The sequence below is a fragment of the Bombina bombina genome, chromosome 1 (assembly GCF_027579735.1).
Source record: "Bombina bombina isolate aBomBom1 chromosome 1, aBomBom1.pri, whole genome shotgun sequence".
In the NCBI taxonomy this organism is placed as follows: Eukaryota; Metazoa; Chordata; class Amphibia; order Anura; family Bombinatoridae; genus Bombina; species Bombina bombina.
This window is the reverse complement of record NC_069499.1, coordinates 132,484,155-132,506,793: the sequence shown is the minus strand read 5'-3', so window position 1 is coordinate 132,506,793 and position 22,639 is coordinate 132,484,155. Positions and strand designations below refer to the sequence as shown.

The window sequence follows — 22,639 nt, the reverse complement described above, 5'->3', positions numbered from 1 at the left end:
TTTTACAGTTTCTTCAGGATGGTTTGGATAAAGCTTTGTCTGCAAGTTCCTTGAAAGGACAAATCTCTGCTCTTTCTGTTCTTTTTCACAGAAAGATTGCTAATCTTCCTGATATTCATTGTTTTGTACAAGCTTTGGTTCGTATAAAACCTGTTTATTAAGTCAATTTCTCCTCCTTGGAGTTTGAATTTGGTTCTGGGGGCTCTTCAAGCTCCTCCGTTTGAACCTATGCATTCATTGGACATCAAATTACTTTCTTGGAAAGTTTTGTTCCTTTTGGCCATCTCTTCTGCCAGAAGAGTTTCTGAATTATCTGCTCTTTCTTGTGAGTCTCCTTTTCTGATTTTTCATCAGGATAAGGCGGTGTTGCGAACTTCTTTTAAATTCTTACCTAAGGTTGTGAATTCTAACAACATTAGTAGAGAAATTGTGGTTCCTTCATTATGTCCTAATCCTAAGAATTCTAAGGAGAAATCATTGCATTCTTTGGATGTGGTTAGAGCTTTGAAATATTATGTTGAAGCTACTAAGAATTTCAGAAAGACTTCTAGTCTATTTATTATCTTTTCTGGTTCTTGGAAAGGTCAGAAGGCTTCTGCCATTTCCTTGGCATCTTGGTTGAAATCTTCAATTCATCATGCTTATGTTGAGTCGGGTAAAACTCCGCCTCAAAGGATTACAGCTCATTCTACTAGGTCAGTTTCTACTTCCTGGGCGTTTAGGAATGAAGCTTCTGTTGACCAGATTTGCAAAGCAGCAACTTGGTCTTCTTTGCATACTTTTACTAAATTCTACCATTTTGATGTGTTTTCTTCTTCTGAAGCTGTTTTTGGTAGAAAAGTACTTCAGGCAGCTGTTTCAGTTTGAATCTTCTGCTTATCATTTTTTTATTATCATTTAAATCTTTATTTTGGGTGTGGATTTTTTTCAGCGGAATTGGCTGTCTTTATTTTATCCCTCCCTCTCTAGTGACTCTTGCGTGGAAAGATCCACATCTTGGGTAGTCATTATCCCATACGTCACTAGCTCATGGACTCTTGCTAATTACATGAAAGAAAACATAATTTATGTAAGAACGTACCTGATAAATTCATTTCTTTCATATTAGCAAGAGTCCATGAGGCCCACCCTTTTTGTGGTGGTTATGATTTTTTTGTATAAAGCACAATTATTCCAATTCCTTATTTTTTATGCTTTCGCACTTTTTTTTTCTTATCACCCCACTTCTTGGCTATTCGTTAAACTGATTTGTGGGTGTGGTGAGGGGTGTATTTATAGGCATTTTGAGGTTTGGGAAACTTTGCCCCTCCTGATAGGAATGTATATCCCATACGTCACTAGCTCATGGACTCTTGCTAATATGAAAGAAATGAATTTATCTGGTAAGTTCTTACATAAATTATGTTTTTTGTTTAAAATGAGTCTAGATCACTAAAAGGTATGTAGCTACATCTGTAACACAGCTATTTTTGTATATTCACAGTCCAAGAACGCCTTACAAAACAAATAGCCATAGCAATTACAGAAGCCTTACAGCCAGCTGGAGTAGGAGTTGTTATCGAAGCCACGTAAGTGACTAATAGTGATTTATTATACAAAGTCATCTGCACTCCACAAGGTTTCAATTCAGGCAGCAAGATGTTGGAGTGCATCTGTAACTATGGACAGTGAGCGCCATACACACACGCTATGCACCTACACATGCTCACTTCTTTTTCATGAATTGCGAGATTATAGTGTGTCTTGCATGCTAAGTTTTATGACTATAGACCATTATGTGATTATTCATAAAGACATCTAAAGCTACTTGCAAGGCTATGAAAATATGTTATAAATGATGTGAACAAAAATAAAACTATTTCTGCATAAACAAACTTAAAATAAACAGCTCTTGAGCAACGGACCCAGAACATATACCTAAAGGGCTATATTACAAGAGGAGTGCAAATATATTATATCGATAGAACTCCTATTCATGCGCTCATATTACAAGTTGAAAGTAAAAAAAAAATTCTTCCAGCGAAAGCCTCAGTTGCGCTAACATCTGGAGGTCGGATAGCACAGCCGCATTAACTCCCTTTTCACTTAAACTTCTATGGTGCACACTATAAAACCCTGTTCTGGCGAGTGCTAATCTGAAAATGCGCTAGGCCACGTGTGCTAAAGTCGAAGGTGCCTTAAGAAATAGTTTAAATAGCATTGTTCTTCACTCAGAAGAAAATGTTCTTTTTTTATTTTTTATATACTGTATATATATATATATATATATATATATATAAAACAATTCCTTCTGAGTGAAGAACACTACTATTTAAACTATATATATTTTAAAAACAAAAGAATAGCATTGACATTGTTTATAAGGGATATAGTATATGACAAGGTGTTTGACTGGGAAGGGCTTAAAGGTGTATATGTAGATGGATTTTTGGGTATAGGTGACTATGTATGTATGTTTGTGTGCACGTACATATATATATATATACATATATATATATATATATATATATATATATAATACAAATATATAAACACACACCTATATATATATATATATATATATATATATATATATATATATATATATATATATATATATACACACCTTTGAGCCCTTCCCTTGTTATATACCATATCACTTTAAAACACTTTCTATACATTTATTTAAATAATAAACATGCAAACATATATTTTACACTAATATGTATATTTGAGTATAATCCTTTATTTTAATATGTTTTATTATACTTCTAGCCCTAATACTTAAAGTGACACTGAACCCAAATTATTTCTTTCATGATTCAGATAGAGCATACAAATGTTATCAACTTTCTAATTTACTCCTATTATCAATTTTTCTTTGTTCTCTTGCTATCTTTATTTTAAAAGCAGGAATGTAAATATTAGCAGCCAGCCCATTTTAGGTTTAGCACCATGGATAGCGTTTGCTTATTGGAGGCTTACATTTACCCACCGATAAGCAAGCATAACCCAGGTTCTCAACCAAAAATGAGCCGTCTCCTATGCATCACATTTCTGCTTTTTAAATAAAGATAGCGATAGAACGGAAAAAAAATGATAATAGGAGTAAATTAGAAAGTTGTTTGAAATTGAATGCTCTATCTGAATCATGAAAGGAAAAATTTGGGTTCAGTGTCCCTTTAAGGTCTCAAGTTGCCCTAAATTTTGATTTCTGTAATGTGTGTGTGCGCTATTCATAGTGTGGGCCCACGATACTAAAAGCGCACCCTGCACTTTCAGTAGCACTTCACTTGTAATCTAAGCTGTAATGTGCAAGAAGAACAGAAACTATATTGAGTCTATTAAACATGAAGTGTATAGGCGAGTGCGTACGCGTCGGAAACCACATAAAATAAGGCACCTGCTTTTCAAAACTAAGCGCAATGGCAAAAATTGAATGTGTGTTGTCACTTCCTCAGACTCATAGATTATGCAGTAAATATTTCATCATCCGCGCGGATGTGTTTTAGCCATAAAAATATGAACCAGAAATTCTCCATCAGAGCATTTTATTATTGCACTGTAGCTTGCATAGGCCTGACAAGCAGTTAAACAGCTCCAGAGCAGCTGGTGATTGGTGGCTACATACATATGCATCTTGATATTGGCTCACTAGATGTGTTCAGCTAGCTCCCAGTAATGCATTGCTGCTCTGAAGCTGAATTTAACCCTTTACATAAGTAAAAAAACATAATAAAATACTGTAACACAGAGTATTTTCAGTTTCCCACCCAAGTCGTGAGGAAAACACTAATGATATCCATCTGTGGTTCAAAAAGGCTTTGTAATGCATCATCATGGTCTTCATATAGTGATCTTATTGTTTTCTGTCATTAGGCACATGTGCATGGTGATGCGAGGTGTTCAGAAGATGAATAGCAAAACCGTCACAAGCACCATGCTAGGAGTGTTTCGAGAAGACCCAAAAACTCGAGAAGAGTTCTTAACCCTCATAAAGAATTGATTCCAGTGCCAAAATTCTGATGTCCGAAGGAGTTTTGCTGCCCACTGTATCTGTGTTTACTTACAGTTACATCGTAATTTCTTATCTTATTCCTAACCTCAGCGTATGTTACATAGTATCAACGTATATGATACGTATTTCTAAAGGTTGACTTTGTAGTTTACATTCCTAATTAAATATGTAACTGTAAAAAGAATGTACACAAAGCTTAATTTTATTGTAGACAAAGCTGTGCAAAGTACAAACTGAATGTTCTGAAGGAAGCATTTTACATTCATTATAAATATAATTACCTTAAAGAGACGCTTTACGGTATCACTTCATGTTTTTAAACAGAACCCAGTAAAGCACACACCCTTCTTGCAATTCTTAAAAATAAAGATAGCAATTTATAGGCGCACACCAGTTGGAGATAACGGCTCAGCCTATACATCCCCATGTATCCAAAAGCCTCTTAAACTTAAAACAAAAGTCCTGTCTTGAAGGAAGAAATCAGATAAGTTTGTTTTTAAAAATGGTAAAAGGTATAGGTATAAACATGTATGTAATACTGGGTTCTTCTGTAAGGACTGGAAGTGATTAATTAAACCTTAAAGGGACACTGAACCCAATTTTTTTCTTTCGTGATTCAGATAGAGCATGACATTTTAAGAAACTTAATTTGAAATGCAAGAATGTATGTAAAAAATGCTGTCCAGAGTCCTGAACCAAAAAAAGCTTAGATGCCTTCTTTTTCAAATAAAGATAGCAAGAGAATGAAGAAAAATTGATAATAGCCGTAAATTAGAAAGTTGCTTAAAATTGCATGCTCTATCTGAATCACAAAAGAAAAAAATTAGGTTCAGTGTCCCTTTAAATGGATTGGATAGCGCAAAAAACATGTTTAGCAGCTGTCTAATTTACTTTTGTTATCAATTTTGCTTAGTTCTCTTGGTATCCGTTGTCAAAGAGTAATCCTAGGTGAGCTCAGGAGCGTGAATGTGTCATTAGCTATTTAGCAGTAGTGTTTGCAATAATTTTTATAGCAATTGTATACATTATTGCAAACACTGCTGTCATAGAATGCTAAAGACACGTGCACACTCCTTATCTCCTTGCAGCTTACTTGGGATTACTCTTTAACAAAGGACATAAAAGAATAAAGCAAATTTAGATAATAGAAGTAAATTGGAAATTCTTTTAAAATTGCATGTTCTATGTGAATCATGAACATTTATTTTTGACTTTACTGTCCCTTTAAAGTTAATAATAATAATACACCATTCCCACGCTCTGATAATATAATTATAATTTACCATTTACCACTTTTTGGGATTCTAATCCTTTAAAATAAATAATTAAATAAAGCTCATGAAAGGTCAAGATTATAGAAAGATAGTCACAATCTTCTAAAAACGTTCATGATTCAGATAGAACATACTATTCTTTTTTTTTTCTTTTTTTTTTTTTAAATCTGAATTTCTTTTGTACTCAGATTTGCCTGTTTCTGTTGGAATCTTTTACTGAATCTCATTCCCTTTGGAACATACTGCAATACACAATCTTGAGCCTACCTTACGGCTCTCATGGAAAGGAGATAAATGTCATCTAAGAGTAAAATGTCATTTTATTACAGAAATAAATTGGCACGTTTTTTAAATTCCTTGCTGTATCTGAATTCTGAAAGTTTAAAAGGCCAGTATAGTCATATGACTCGGCTGTGCAACTACCGCTGCTGTTAGGGTTAGCGGCACTTTCCGCTTGTGCCGAGCAGTTATCTGAGGTTCCCAATATATACATAAAATTATGAGTTTAAAGGGACAGTCTACACCAAAATTGTTATTGTTTAAAAAGCTAGATAACGCCTTTACTACCCATTCACCAGCTTTGCACAACCAACATTGTTTTATTAATATACTTTATAACATTTAAACCTCTAAATTTCTGCCTGTTGCTAAGCCACTGCAGACAGCCTAATATCACATGCTTTTCTTTTAACTTTTCACAACAAGAGACTGTTATTTATATGGCTCACATAAACTAGCATTGTGCTCTCTCCCGTGATGTGCAGAACACAGCACTAATTGGCTAAAATGCAAGTCAATAGATAATAAATAAATAGCCATGTGATAGGGGGCTGTCTGCAGAGGCGTAGATACAAGGTAATCATAGAGGTAAAAAGTATTTTAATATAACCATGTTGACTGTGCAAAACTGGGGAATGGGTAATAAAGGGATTATCTCTCTTTTTAAACAATAACAATTTTGGAGTAGACTGTCCCATTAACCCCTTTGGTGGGTTAAACACATAGCATTACAGGGTCACTAGTTTTAAAATCACATGCTCTAACACAATAGCTCATGCAGATTTTCCAATATAATGGCCCTTTAATTTGCTCTTCAGTAATTTTGTAGCGAAATCATCTGATAAAGAATTACATTTATACCCTTTTTACTTTTGAGGTTTCTGTCCATATGTCAGTAAATAAGCCTTGGGTTATATATGTAGTGTGTGTGTTATATATATATATATATACAGTATATAGTCTGTGTATATTTGTATACGTGTGATATGTTAATAATAATTTTAAAACAACTTACAGAACATTTTAACTGCATTATTTTTTTATGTTCTAATTAAATGTTCAGGTCAATATATTTCCAGACACTAATGAATCAACTGTTGCTTTTCACAAATGACTCGCATTTGTGAGCATTCAGTGTTTTTTATGTTAATTCCTTGATTACAATCTGTAGTCATTTTGTAAAGGTTGGAATATTTATCATTTTTATAGTTATTTCAGTAGCTGTAAACAAGTTAGAGCAAATGGCATGTACAGACTTCTTATTAAAATTATATTTTAAGGTGGTAACATTTTATTATAAAAAGTTATATTTTATCACAACATTCCATTTTTTTAAAACTTGAATATTGTAAGATATGATCTTCAGTATTAATGACACATACTTTGTATTCTTTAACAGTAGCAATGCCCCAAAAAATTATTCTAAGGGGTCGATTTATGAAGCAGTGGATGCTGTTTCCGACCCACTCCGCTTCAGGTCCGCCTGAAGCGGAAGTTAAAGGGATATTATAGTCAAAATTAAACTTTCATGATTCAGATAGCGCATGCTATTTTAAGCAACTTTCTAATTTACTCCTATTATCATTTTTTCTTCATTCTCTTGGTATCTTTATTTCTCTTGTTAAGTGTAGTCAGTCCACGGGTCATCCATTACTTATGGGATTATATCTCTTCCCCAACAGGATGTTGCAAGAGGATCACCCAAGCAGAGCTGCTATATAGCTCCTCCCCTCACATGTCATATCCAGTCATTCTCTTGCAACCTAACTAAAGATAGGTCGTTGTGAGAGGTCTGTGGTGTTTTTAAACTTAGTTTATTTCTTCAATCAAAAGTTTGTTATTTTAAATGGCACCGGAGTGTGCTGTTTTGTTTCTCAGGCAGTATTAGAAGAAGAATCTGCCTGCGTTTTCTATGATCTTAGCAGACGTAACTAAGATCCACTGGCTGTTCTCGCACATTCTGAGGAGTAGGGTAGCTTCAGATAATGGGAATAGCATGCGGGGTCCCCCGCAAATGAGGTATGTGCAGTACAATATTTTCTGGGAATGGAATTGACTAAGAAAATACTGCTGTTACCCATATGATGTAAGTACAGCCTTAAATGCAGTAGTAGGGACTGGTATCAGGCTGCTAAATGTATGCGCAGTTGAGTTATTTTCTAGGGACTAGAATTTGACTGAGAAAATACTGTTAATACTGAAATAATGTATAAGCCTTAACTGCAGTAGAAGCGACTGGTAGCAGGCTTAGAAATAACTTTGCATGACATTGTAAAGGTTTGGTTTTTAAAACGTTTACTGGCATGTTATTCGTTTTGTGAGGTACTTTGGTGATAAATCTTTTTGGACATGATTTTTTTCCATATGGCTAACGTATATTTCTGCATAGAAACAGTTATATCAGGTCTCTCACTGTTGTAATATGAGTGGGAGGGGCCTTTTTTTAGTGCCTTGTTGCGCAGTTAAAATTCCAGCACAGTCTTCCTGCTTTCTTCCTCTTTGATCCAGGACGTCTCTAGAGAGCTCAGGGGTCTTCAAAATTCATTTTTGAGGGAGGTAATCAGTCACAGCAGACCTGTGACAGTGTGTTTGACTGTGATTAAAACGTTAAATCTTAAATTGATTATCCGTTTTGGGTATTGAGGGGTTAATCATCCTTTTGCTAATGGGTGCAATCCTCTGCTAATTTAATACATTTACTATTAAAAATTGTTTGCTATAACTGAATTAGTTCATTGTTATTCAACTGTGTTTTTTAAAAGCGCTGCAGCGTTTTTTTTTATATTGCTTGTAAACTTATTGTAAGTTATTTCCAAGCTTGCTAGCTTCATTGCTAGTCTGTTTAAACATGTCTGATAAAGAGGAATCTACTTGTTCATTATGTTTAAAAGCCGATGTGGAGCCCAATAGAAATATGTGTACCAATTGTATTGATGTTACTTGAAATAAAAGTCAGTCTTTACCGGTAAAGAAACTATCACCAGACAACGAGGGGGAAGTTATGCCGTCTAACTCTCCTCACGTGTCAGTACCTTCGCCTCCCGCTCAGGGGGTGCGTGAGATTGTGGCGCCAAGTACATCAAGGCCCTTACAAATCACTTTACATGATATGGCTAATGTTATGAAAGAAGTATTATCTAATCTGCCCGAGTTAAGAGGCAAGCGCGATAGCTCTGGGTTAAGGACAGAGCGTGCCAATGACACGAGAGCCATGTCTGATACTGCGTCACAATTTGCAGAACATGAGGACGGAGAGCTTCATTCTGTGGGTGACGGTTCTGATTCGGGAAGACCGGATTCAGAAATTTCAAATTTTAAATTTAAGCTTGAGAACCTCCGCGTGTTGCTAGGGGAGGTGTTAGCGGCTCTGAATGATTGTGACACGGTGGCAATCCCCGAGAAATTATGTAGGCTGGATAGATACTATGCGGTACCGGTGTGTACTGACGTTTTTCCTATACCGAAAAGGCTTACAGAGATTATTAGCAAGGAGTGGGATAGACCTGGTGTGCCCTTTTCCCCTCCTCCGATATTTAGAAAAATGTTCCCTATAGACGCCGCCACACGAGACTTATGGCAGACGGTCCCTAAGGTGGAGGGAGCAGTTTCTACTTTAGCCAAGCGTACCACTATCCCGGTGGAGGATAGTTGTGCTTTCTCAGATCCAATGGATAAAAAATTAGAGGGTTACCTTAAGAAAATGTTTGTTCAACAATGTTTCATATTACAGCCCCTTGCATGCATTGCGCCTGTCACTGCTGCTGCGGCATTCTGGATTGAGTCTCTGGAAGAGGCGGTTCGCACAGCACCATTGGATGAGACTTTGAGCAGGCTTAGAACGCTTAAGCTAGCTAATGCGTTTGTTTCGGATGCCGTAGTGCATTTAACAAAACTTACAGCTAAGAATTCCGGATTCGCCATCCAGGCGCGCAGAGCGTTATGGCTTAAATCCTGGTCAGCAGATGTGACTTCTAAATCTAAACTTCTGAATATTCCTTTCAAAGGGCAGACCTTATTCGGGCCCGGCTTGAAGGAAATTATTGCTGACATTACTGGAGGTAAGGGCCACACCCTTCCTCAGGACAGGGCCAAATCAAAGGCCAAACAGTCTAATTTTCGTGCCTTTCGTAATTTCAAGGCAGGAGCAGCATCAACTTCCTCCGCTCCAAAACAGGAAGGAACTACTGCTCGTTACAGACAGGGTTGGAAAGGCAACCAGTCCTGGAACAAGGGCAAGCAGGCCAGAAAGCCTACTTCCACCCCTAAGACAGCATGAAGACAGGGCCCCCTATCCGGAAACGGATCTAGTGGGGGGCAGACTTTCTCTCTTCGCCCAGGCTTGGGCAAGAGATGTCCAGGATCCCTGGGCGTTGGAGATCATATTTCAGGGATATCTTCTGGACTTCAAAACTTCTCCTCCACAAGGGAGATTTCATCTTTCAAGGTTATCAGTAAACCAAGTAAAGAAAGAGGCGTTTCTACGCTGTGTACAGACCTCTTACTAATGGGGGTGATCCACCCAGTTCCGCGGACGGAACATGGGCAAGGATTTTACTCAAATCTGTTTGTGGTTCCCAAGAAAGAGGGAACCTTCAGACCAATCTTGGACCTAAAAATCTTAAACAAATTCCTAAGAGTTCCATCATTCAAAATGGAAACTATTCGAACCATCCTACCCATTATCCAAGAGGGTCAGTATTTGACCACAGTGTACTTAAAGGATGCCTACCTACACATACCGATTCACAAAGATCATTATCGGTACCTAAGATTTGCCTTTCTGGACAAGCATTACCAGTTTGTAGCTCTTCCCTTCGGGTTAGCTACGGCCCCGAGAATTTTTACAAAGGTTCTGGGCTCACTTCTGGCGGTACTAAGACCGCGAGGCATAGCGGTGGCTCCGTACCTAGACGACATTCTGATACAAGCGTCAAGTTTTCAAACTGCCAAGTCTCATACAGAGATAGTTCTGGCATTTCTGAGGTCACATGGGTGGAAGGTGAACGTGGAAAAGAGTTCTCTATTACCACTCACAAGGGTTCCCTTCCTAGGGACTCTTATAGATTCTGTAGAGATGAAAATTTACCTGACGGAGGCCAGGTTATCAAAACTTCTAAATGCTTGCCGTGCCCTTCATTCCATTCGACACCCGTCAGTAGCTCAGTGCATGGAAGTAATCGGCTTAATGGTAGCGGCAATGTACCATTTGCGCGCCTGCATCTCAGACCGCTGCAATTGTGCATGCTAAGTCAGTGGAATGGGGATTACTCAGATTTGTCCCCTCTACTAAATCTGGATCGAGAGACCAGAGATTCTCGGCTATGGTGGCTTTCTCGGCCCCACCTGTCCAAGGGGATGACCTTTCGCAGGCCAGATTGGACGATTGTAACAGACGCCAGCCTTCTAGGTTGGGGCGCAGTCTGGAATTCCCTGAAGGCTCAGGGATCATGGACTCAGGAGGAGAAACTCCTCCCTATAAATATTCTGGAGTTAAGAGCAATATTCAATGCTCTTCTAGCTTGGCCTCAGTTAGCAACTCTGAGGTTCATCAGATTTCAGTCGGACAACATCACGACTGTGGCTTACATCAATCATCAAGGGGGAACCAGGAGTTCCCTAGCGATGTTGGAAGTCTCAAAGATAATTCGCTGGGCAGAGTCTCACTCTTGCCACCTGTCAGCGATCTACATCCCAGGCGTGGAGAACTGGGAAGCGGATTTTCTAAGTCGCCAGACTTTTCATCCGGGGGAGTGGGAACTTAATCCGGAGTTCTTCGCTCAACTGATTCATCGTTGGGGCAAACCAGATCTGGATCTCATGGCATCTCGCCAGAACGCCAAGCTTCCTCGTTACGGATCCAGGTCCAGGGACCCGGGAGCGGTGCTGATAGATGCTCTGACAGCTCCTTGGGTCTTCAACATGGCTTATGTGTTTCCACCATTTCCGATGCTTCCTCGACTGATTGCCAAGATCAAACAGGAGAGAGCATCGGTGATTCTGATAGCGCCTGCGTGGCCACGCAGGACCTGGTATGCAGACCTAGTGGACATGTCGTCCTGTCCACCATGGTCTCTGCCTCTGAGGCAGGATCTTCTAATTCAGGGTCCTTTCAACCATCCAAATCTAATTTCTCTGAGGCTGACTGCATGGAGATTGAACGCTTGATTCTATCAAAGCGTGGCTTCTCGGAGTCGGTTATTGATACCTTAATACAGGCTAGGAAACCTGTTACCAGAAGAATTTACCATAAGATATGGCGTAAATATTTATATTGGTGCGAATCCAAGAGTTACTCATGGAGTAAGGTTAGGATTCCTAGGATATTGTCTTTTCTACAAGAGGGTTTAGAAAAGGGCTTATCCGCTAGTTCGTTAAAGGGACAGATTTCTGCTCTGTCTATTCTTCTACACAAGCGTCTGGCAGAAGTTCCAGACGTTCAGGCTTTTTGTCAGGCTTTGGCTAGGATTAAGCCTGTGTTTAAGACTGTTGCTCTGCCGTGGAGCTTAAACTTAGTTCTTAACGTTCTGCAAGGCGTTCCATTTGAACCCCTTCATTCCATTGATATCAAGCTGTTATCTTGGAAAGTTCTGTTTTTGATGGCTATCTCCTCGGCTCGAAGAGTCTCTGAGTTATCTGCTTTACATTGTGATTCTCCTTATCTGATTTTTCATTCAGACAAGGTAGTTCTGCGTACTAAACCTGGGTTCTTACCTAAGGTAGTTTCTAACAGGAATATCAATCAGGAGATTGTTGTTCCATCATTGTGTCCTAACCCTTCTTCAAAGAAGGAACGACTTTTGCATAATCTGGACGTAGTCCGTGCCCTGAAGTTCTATTTGCAGGCAACTAAAGATATTCGTCAAACTTCTTCCCTGTTTGTCGTTTACTCTGGACAGAGGAGAGGTCAAAAGGCTTTGGCTACCTCTCTCTCCTTTTGGCTTCGTAGCATAATACGTTTAGCCTATGAGACTGCTGGACAGCAGCCTCCTGAAAGAATTACAGCTCATTCTACTAGAGCTGTGGCTTCCACCTGGGCCTTTAAAAATGAGGCCTCTGTTGAACAGATTTGCAAGGCTGCAACTTGGTCTTCACTTCACACTTTTTCAAAATTTTACAAATTTGACACTTTTGCTTCTTCGGAGGCTATTTTTGGGAGAAAGGTACTTCAGGCAGTGGTTCCCTCCGTTTAAAGTTCCTGCCTTGTCCCTCCCTTCATCCGTGTACTTTAGCTTTGGTATTGGTATCCCATAAGTAATGGATGACCCGTGGACTGACTACACTTAACAAGAGAAAACATAATTTATGCTTACCTGATAAATTTATTTCTCTTGTAGTGTAGTCAGTCCACGGCCCGCCCTGTCTTTTAAGGCAGATCTAAATTTTAATTAAACTCCAGTCACCACTGCACCCTATGGTTTCTCCTTTCTCGTCTTGTTTTGGTCGAATGACTGGATATGACATGTGAGGGGAGGAGCTATATAGCAGCTCTGCTTGGGTGATCCTCTTGCAACTTCCTGTTGGGGAAGAGATATAATCCCATAAGTAATGGATGACCCGTGGACTGACTACACTACAAGAGAAATAAATTTATCAGGTAAGCATAAATTATGTTTTTAAAAAGCAGGAATGTAAGCTGAGAAGCTGGCCCAATTTTGGTTCAGAACCTAGGTAGCGCTTGCTGATTGGTGTCTAAATGTAGCCATCCAACCAGCAAGCGCTACCCAGGTTCTGAACCAAAATCGGCTGGCTTCTAAGCTTACATTCTTGCTTTTTAAAACAAAAATACAAAGAGAATGAAGTAAAATTGATAATAGGAGTAAATTAGAAAGTTGCTTAAAATTACATGCTCTATCTGAATCATGAAAGTTTATTGTTGACTAAACTATCCCTTTAAAGGGACACTGAATTCAATTTTTTTTCTTTTGTGATTCAGATAGAGCATGACATTTTAAGCAACTTTCTAATTTACTCCTGTTAAATTTTCTGTTTTTTCTTCATTCTCTTGGTATCTTTATTTGAAATGCAAGAATGTAAGTTTAGATGCCGGCCCATTTTTGGTGAACAACCTGGTTTGTTCTTGCTGATTGGTGGATAAATTCATCCACCAATAAAAAAGTGCTGTCCAGAGGACTGAACCAAAAAAGAAGCTTAGATGCCTTCTTTTTCAAATAAAGATAGCAAGTGAATGAAGAAAAATTGATAATAGGAGTAAATTAGAAAGTTGCTTAAAATCGCATGCCCTATCTGAATCGCGAAAGAAACAAATTTGGGTTCAGTGTCCCTTTAAGAAGCAATGATCGTAAGACCGCTGCGCCTTAAGTCGTCCACCACCTCTGAGGCGGTGGACAGCAATCAGCCGGATCAGATATGTTTGGCCACGAATGTGCAGGGGGCGGCATTGCACAAGTGGGCGGAGCTTGGCAGACATTTCAAAGTGGTCAGAAACAATATTCATTTTAAAATAACTTTTTTTTTACTGTTCCTGCTGCATGATATAGAAAGAGTGCAGGAGGCTATTTGTAGCCTTATCTAACGTAAGACTTTGAGACGACTAAGGTGTAGACTGTCCCTTTAATTATTTGCTTTACATAGCTGGTCACTGAAATGTATCACAACATAGAAATTGCTTTGTGTATTGTTAGTCTAACAAGCAGCACAGTATGTGTCAAAGATCAGGATTTCTTACATATGACACCTACTCATTTTGTTGTAAGATCATGTGTTTTTAAACAGATACAAGATTTTAATGCTGAATCTGATGCCACAATCAGATGTTGCACTGAAAGCTTTTTGTTATGATGCAACATTTGTATTTATTGATCCATTCAATGTAAGGGTATTAAAAAAGTATTACATACAGTATATGTGTGAGAAAATGCCAAAATCAAGGCCAGAGAGAAGGTATTCTGAGTCCAGGCTGAGTACAGAAGGTGCTAGACAGAGGTCAGTAGGTCAGTACAACATAAGGCCATTCTGAAGTTTTCCTCAGAGAGCTGAGAAGCTCAAGGGTGAACTCATTGCATGGGTGAGGGGGAGTGGTCAGCATGAGTTCTAGTTCCACTCTAATTGGCTGTGTTCTGGCAGGTTTTACAGCCTCGCTGGCTCTGCAAAATCATTTGTGCAAGAACCAGAAGTCATTTTATATTAAAGGGACATAAAACCCTTTTTTTTTTCTTTCATGGTTCAGATAGAGAATACAATTTTAAACAACATTCCAATTTACTTCTATGATCTAATTTGCTTCATTCTTTAGGTATCTTTTGTTGAAGAAATAGCAATGCACATGGGTGAGACAATCACACAAGGCATCTATGCGCAGTCACCAATCCGCAGCTACTGAGCCTATTTAGATATGCTTTTCAGCAAAAGGATATCAGGAGAATGAAACAAATAAGATAATAGAAGTAAATTGGAAAGAAAAAACTTGGGTGTCATGTCCCTTTAATATTAACTTCATCCATGTATTTTTATCTTTTTCCTAAAGGCATGCTACAGTTAACAGGTTTACTGTGTTAATCTTGTAATCTAAATGTCTGTCATATCAAACTAAATTACAAATATTTTTCTTCTTTTCTAAGGAATTTTTATTAATTCCTTAGTAGCAGGTTTATCTGTGTTTCTTTTTGTTTTTTCCTTGACCTGTATATAGCGTTGGGAAAATTTGAGAGTTTTTCTGTAAAATGCAGATCGCTCCAGCAAAAAAACTGTAATATAAATTGTTATATCGTAATGTTCTATACTATTTTGTTTATCTGAAGTTGTCCATTGTATGAATTATTTGATCTGATGTTTAGCACAACCAATAAAGCTTCGTAAAAATTGTTTCTTTCATTAAATTTGATGTGGGGGTATTGTTATATGTATTATATTTTATTTATTAATTGCTAAATGATTGCATTAGCCTAGTGGTGTTCAGTCGTAATACACAGGGGCCACAGTGATTTTTATACTCCCATTGTGTCAGTGGGCACGTTATACCAAGTATGGAAAAGACAAAAGAGCGAGGAGAGACCGACATTGCCATAGCTGTGGTAGAGTGACCAGAGACGCCCAAACAGGACAGGATTTTAATGCTTTACTGAAGGAAGATAAATGAACAGTACACATCTTGTAGTTATGACTTACTTTTTAATAGATTAACATCAGCAGTCTGACGGTTAGAAAATATTAACACATAATTTGCTGCAATTGTTTTTCACTGATCAAAGTCCACCCACAACTTTCAATCTGAACTTGCATCTGAAGAACACCGAGCTTGACACTGCCATTGTGTTAACAAAATCTCAATTTTTATTTTCATACCACAGATAAGTCTCAGTGATAGAAACACAATTAGACATGTTCAGAGATCAAAGGGCAGAGCTGAGACAGTGGAAATTGGTGGATAAGTCCAGTCGAGGTCTTGCCAAATGCATAATAGGTGAGAATAGCTAGCAAGTGAAAACCTAGCAGCAAACTGAATATGGCAAAATCACATAATACGCAGATGTCGTAGGCAGAAAAGTATGACTGTCTGTTACAATATGCACTTAAAGTAGCAGGGCACAATGTCCAGGTAATGGTTAGCAGGGCACAATATGCAGGTAATGGTTAGCAGGGCACAATATGCAGGTAATGACTAGCAGGGCACAATATGCAGGTAATGACTAGCAGGGCACAATATGCAAGTGATGACTAGCAGGGCACAATATGCAGGTAATGACTAGCAGGGCACAATATGCAGGTAATGACTAGCAGGGCACAATATGCAAGTGATGACTAGCAGGGCACGATATGCAAGTGATGACTAGCAGGGCACAATATGCAGGTAATGACTAGCAGGGCACAATATGCAGGTAATGGTTAGCAGGGCACAATATCCAGGTAATGACCAGCAGGGCACAATATGCAGGTGATGGTTAGCAGGGCACAATATGCAGGTAATGACTAGCAGGGCACAATATGCAGGTAATGACTAGCAGCGCACAATATGCAGGTAATGGTTAGCAGGACACAATATCCAGGCAATGACTAGCAGGGCACAATATGCAGGTAATGGTTAGCAGGGCACAATATGCAGGTAATGACTAGCAGGACACATTATGCAGGTAATGACTAGCAGGACACATTATGCAGGTAATGACTAGCAGGGCACAATATGTAGGTGATGGTTAGCAGGGCACAATATCCAGGTAATGACTAGCAGGGTACATTATGCAGGTAATGACTAGCAGGGCACATTATGCAGGTAATGATTAGCAGGGCACATTATACAGGTAATGACTAGCAGGGCACAATATGTAGGTAATGATTAGCAGGGCACAATATGCAGGTAATGACTAGCAGGGCACAATATGCAGGTAATGGTTAGCAGGGCACAATATGCAGGTAATGACTAGCAGGGCACAATATGCAGGTAATGATTAGCAGGGCACAATATGCAGGTAATGGTTAGCAGGGCACAATATGCAGTTAATGGTTAGCAGGGCACAATATGCAGGTAATGACTAGCAGGACACATTATGCAGGTAATGACTAGCAGGGCACAATATGCAGTTGATGGGTAGCAGGGCACAATATGCAGGTAATGGTTAGCAGGGTACATTATGCAGGTAATGACTAGCAGGGCACATTATTCAGGTAATGATTAGCAGGGCACTTTATACAGGTAATGACAGGTATGATACTTTTGCCTCGGCTGAGGCCTCTTTTGGGAGAAAGTTTCTTCAAGCGGTGGTGCCTTCTGTTTAGGTTTGCCTGTCTTGTTCTCCCTCCCCATTCATTTGGTGTCCTCTAGCTTAGGTATTGGTTCCGACTAGTAATTGGAATGACGTTGTGGACTCTCCATGTCTTAGGAAAGAAAACAAAATGTATGCTTACCTGATAAATGTATTTCTTTCCGGACATGGAGAGTCCACAACCTCACCCTTGGTTAGACAGTTATTTTTTTACTAAACCTCAGGCACCTCTACACCTTTGTGTTATTCCTTCTTCCATTTCCCTTCGGTCGAATGACTGGGAATTATGGGTAGGGGAGTGACACTTAACAGCTTTGCTGTGGTGCTCTTTGTCTCCTCCTGCTGGCCATGGGTGATATTCCCACTAGTAATTGGAATGACGTTGTGAACTCTCTATGTCCGGAAAGAAAGAAATTTATCAGGTAAGTATAAATTTTGGGAGTTCTTTTTCTTCAGTTTGCGCTCTGCATTGAAGTCTATTGGAAGAAAAAGTTAATGGGCTGGCAATGTCGAAGTCCTCAAGTTAGTGCGCATAAGCTTTCAATAACTCGCAAACATTTTACTTTTAACTTGTAATACGTGCGCCAACCCGTATGTGTTAAACGTTTACTTCTGGTGGTGTTTGTGCACGAGTGTGTACAAGTAAATAGCACACCACTTGTAATCTGGCCAAAAGTGAATTTGTACGCCGAATTGTCCAGATGATGCACAAATTGTTGTAGTGCTGATTCAGTTCCCCCCAAAAGAAGCAACATGTTGTCAATGTAGCGTAGACATAAGACAACATGACCTCTATCCAAAATGTCTGAATCAAAAACACAAAAATTCCCAATAGCCAAGGTAGAGGGATGCTGCATATGAGGGAGCAAACTTAGCAGGGCCCCTAACATGGAGGTCCCCTCTGGGCTAGAAAGTATTGGACCGCCATAATACCCTTATGTGGTATACTGGAATAGAGGAACATGGCTAGCCATACAAAATCACTAACGCTTAATTCATTGATTTTGCTTAATAGAACAGGTGTATCCTAAACAAACCCATTTATGCCACTGGCAAAGGGTAGCATGAAATGGTCTTTATCCTGACTCATGCCCTCCAATGCCTATAAATAGCCTGTTGATCAAGAGCCAAACACTCACCTAGATTACGAGTTTTGCGTTAGGAGGGGTGCAGTGCTAACGAGCAGTTTAAGCTCACTGCTCACTTACAGACATCGCTGGTATTACGGGTTTTTAGAAAGCCGACGTTAACCGGAAAAAAGTGACCAAGAGCAAAACTTTGCTCCACATCTCACCTCAATACCAGCGCTGCTTAAGTCAGCGGTAAGCTGGTGTAACGTGCTCATGCACGATTTCCCAATAGAAATCAATGGGGGAGAGTCGGCTGAAAAGAAACCTAACACCTGCAAAAAAGCAGCGTTCAGCTCCTAACGAAGCCCCATTGATTCCTATGGGGAAAATACTTTTTATTATGTCCACAACTAACACCCTAACATGAACCCCGAGTCTAAATGCCCCTAACCTTACACTTATTAACCCCTAATCTGCCACCCCTGACATCGCCGCCACCTACATTATAATATTAACCCCTAATCTGCCGCTCCGGACACCACCACCACCTACATTATAGTTATGAACCCCTAATCTGCTGCCCCCAACATCGCCGAACCCTACATTATATTTATTAACCCCTAATCTGCCGCCCCCAATGTCGCCGCAACCTACTTAAAGATAAGATATTTCTTCAGACTCTGAAAAGAGAAATGGGGGGCTTTCTGGAAGCTAACACCCATTCAGTAAAGAATCTTACTTTCGTTTGGGGAGCACTTAAGGCCTACATCCGTGGACTCTTACTCAGAGAATCCAACAATAAATCCAAACAGTCTCATTTACTTATAAACAAACTTAAAGACGAAATAAAACAACTTCATACCCAACACTGCTCTGCTCATGGCCCCGCAACACTTCGAACACTAAACTCCAAGAGGGCAGCTCTAGATGAGTTGCTATCCAGGGACGCAGCTCGATCACTTAAATTAATAGACATGCAATATTTTATATATGCCAATAAACCCGATAAGATGCTTGCTCATAAATTAAAAGACTTAACAAGACTAACAACAGTTCCCCAAATCCAAAAACCTGATGGATCCACCTCCAACCACCCGCAAATAATTGCAGACACATTTGCAACATATTATCAATCTCTATATGCCCAACCCCGGACCTCAAACAGCGATAGTTGTACAACCAACACTCAAAAATTTCTGCATAGCTGCAGTCTGGCTAAACTGGACATAGATGATTTAGATAGCCTCAATGCGCTAATTACCCTGAACGAGGTCAGACAGACAATTAAAAACTTAAAATCTAACAAGGCACCTGGTCCGGGTGGTTATACAGGTATTTTCTATACATTGTTTCTAGATAAAATAGGTCCCTCCCTAGTTAACACTTAATAATCATATGCTGGAGGGTGGAGATGTCCCCAGAGAATTCTTAATGGCCCGAATATCAGTTATCCCAAAACCAGGGAAAGCAAACAACATTGTAAAAACTATAGACCAATATCATTGATAATTAGATCTTTTCTAAAATATTGGCGACTAGACTTAACTAATGCCTAAACTTGTACATCCGGATCAGATGGGCTTTATTCAGAATAGAGAAGCCCCAGATAATGTTAGGAAAATAATAGACTTGATAGACTTTGCTAGTGTGAACAAGGTGCCTTCTCTGTTCCTGTCTCTTGATGCAGAGAAGGCATTTGACCGTATATATTGGGATTATTTGGATGCAGTGTTGGTCACTATGGGTATAACAGGCATATTTAGGACTGCAGTTTCGTCTATATATTCATAGCCCTCTGCCTATGTTAAAATAGCTGGATACAAATCGAAACCTAAAAATATTGCTAATGGGACTAGGCAGGGTTGCCCTCTCTCTCTCCACTGCTCTTTGCACTTTGCATTGAACCCCTTGCAGCCCATATTCGGCAAAACATTGATATAGCAGGGATATCTGTGAATTCTAAAGAATATGAGATGTCTGTTTGCGGATGATATCATTCTTTCAATCACTAAGGCCTAGATTTAGAGTTGGGCGGTAGCCGTCAAAACCAGCGTTAGAGGCTCCTAACGCTGGTTTTTACCGCCCTCTGGTATTTGGAGTCAGTCATTAAAGGGTCTAACGCTCACTTTCCAGCCGCAACCTTTCCATACCGCAGATCCCCCTACGCCATTTGCGTATCCTATCTTTTCAATGGGATCTTTCTAACTCCGGTATTTAGAGTCGTGGCTGAAGTGAGCGTTAGAAATCTAACGACAAAACTCCAGCTGCAGAAAAAGTCAGTAGTTAAGAGCTTTCTGTGCTAACGCTGGTTTATAAAGCTCTTAACTACTGTGCTCTAAAGTACACTAACACCCATAAACTACCTATGTACCCCTAAACCGAGGTCCCCCCACATCGCCGCCACTCGATTAAAATTTTTTAACCCCTAATCTGCCGACCGCCACCTATGTTATACTTATGTACCTCTAATCTGCTGCCCCTAACACCACCGACCCCTATATTATATTTATTAACCCCTAACCTGCCCCCCACAACGTCGCCGCCAGCTACCTACAATAATTAACCCCTAATCTGCCGACCGCAAAGCGCCGCTACTTACGTTATCCTTATGTACCCCTAATCTGCTGCCCCTAACACCGCCGACCCCTATATTATATTTATTAGCCCCTAATCTGCCCCCCTCAACGTCGCCTCCACCTGCCTACACTTATTAACCCCTAATCTGCCGAGCGGATCTCACCACTACTATAATAAAGTTATTAACCCCTAATCCGCCTCACTCCCGCCTCAATAACCCTATAATAAATAGTATTAACCCCTAATCTGCCCTCCCTAACATCGCCGACACCTAACTTCAAACATTAACCCCTAATCTGCCGACTGGAGCTCACCGCTATTCTAATAAATGTATTAACCCCTAAAGCTAAGTCTAACCCTAACACTAACACCCCCCTAAGTTAAATATAATTTAAATCTAACGAAATAAATTAACTCTTATTAAATAAATTAGTCCTATTTAAAGCTAAATACTTACCTGTAAAATAAATCCTAATATAGCTACAATATAAATAATAATAATATTATAGCTATTTTAGGATTTATATTTATTTTACAGGTAACTTTGTATTTATTTTAACCAGGTACAATAGCTATTAAATAGTTAAGAACTATTTAATAGCTAAAATAGTTAAAATAATTACAAAATTACCTTTAAAATAAATCCTAACCTAAGTTACAATTAAACCTAACACTACACTATCAATAACTTAATTAAATAAAATACCTACAATTACCTACAATTAAACCTAACACTATACTATCAATAAATTAATTAAATAAAATATCTACAAATAAATACAATGAAATAAACTAACTAAAGTACAAAAAATAAAAAAGAACTAAGTTACAAAAAATAAAAAAATATTTACAAACATCAGAAAAATATTACAACAATTTTAAACTAATTACACCTACTCTAAGCCCCCTAATAAAATAACAAAGCCCCCCAAAATAAAAAATGCCCTACCCTATTCAAAATTAAAAAAGTTCAAAGCTCTTTTACCTTACCAGCCCTGAACAGGGCCCTTTGCGGGGCATGCCCCAAAGAATTCAGCTCTTTTTCCTGTAAAAAAAACACATACAATACCCCCCCAACATTACAACCCACCACCCACATACCCCTAATCTAACCCAAACCCCCCTTAAATAAACCTAACACTTAGCCCCTGAAGATCTTCCTACCTTATCTTCACCATACCAGGTTCACCGATCGATCCAGAAGAGCTCCTCCGATGTCTTGATCCAAACCCAAGCGGGGGGCTGAAGATGTCCATGATCCGGGCTGAAGTCTTCATCCAAGCGGGAGCTGAAGAGGTCCATGATCCGGCTGAAGTCTTCATCCAAGCGGGAGCTGAAGAGGTCCATGATCCGGCTGAAGTCTTCATCCAAGCGGGAGCTGAAGAGGTCCATGATCCGGCTGAAGTCTTCTATCAACGGCATCTTCAATCTTCTTTCTTCCGGATCCATGTTCATCCCGCCGACGCGGAACATCCATCTTCACCGACGAATGACAGTTCCTTTAAGGGACGTCATCCAAGATGGCGTCCCTCGAATTCCGATTGGCTGATAGGATTCTATCAGCCAATCGGAATTAAGGTAGGAAAATTCTGATTGGCTGATGGAATCAGCCTATCAGAATCAAGTTCAATCCGATTGGCTGATCCGATCAGCCAATCAGATTGAGCTCGCATTCTATTGGCTGATCGGAACAGCCAATAGAATGCGAGCTCAATCTGATTGGCT

General features: G+C 39.3%; 1 protein-coding gene across 1 annotated transcript in view; it reads left to right on the top strand.

Annotated features, from left to right (window-relative positions):
• GCH1 (GTP cyclohydrolase 1) overlaps positions 1-6,408 on the top strand; it is a 110,086-nt gene extending 103,678 nt beyond the window's left edge. Inside the window, exons 5-6 of the mRNA XM_053697605.1 lie at positions 1,484-1,568; positions 3,859-6,408. Coding sequence (XP_053553580.1) covers positions 1,484-1,568; positions 3,859-3,985 — 212 coding nt within the window. The 3' untranslated portion in view covers positions 3,986-6,408. The remainder of the gene's footprint in view (positions 1-1,483; positions 1,569-3,858) is intronic.
• The last annotated feature ends 16,231 nt before the right edge of the window (positions 6,409-22,639 follow it).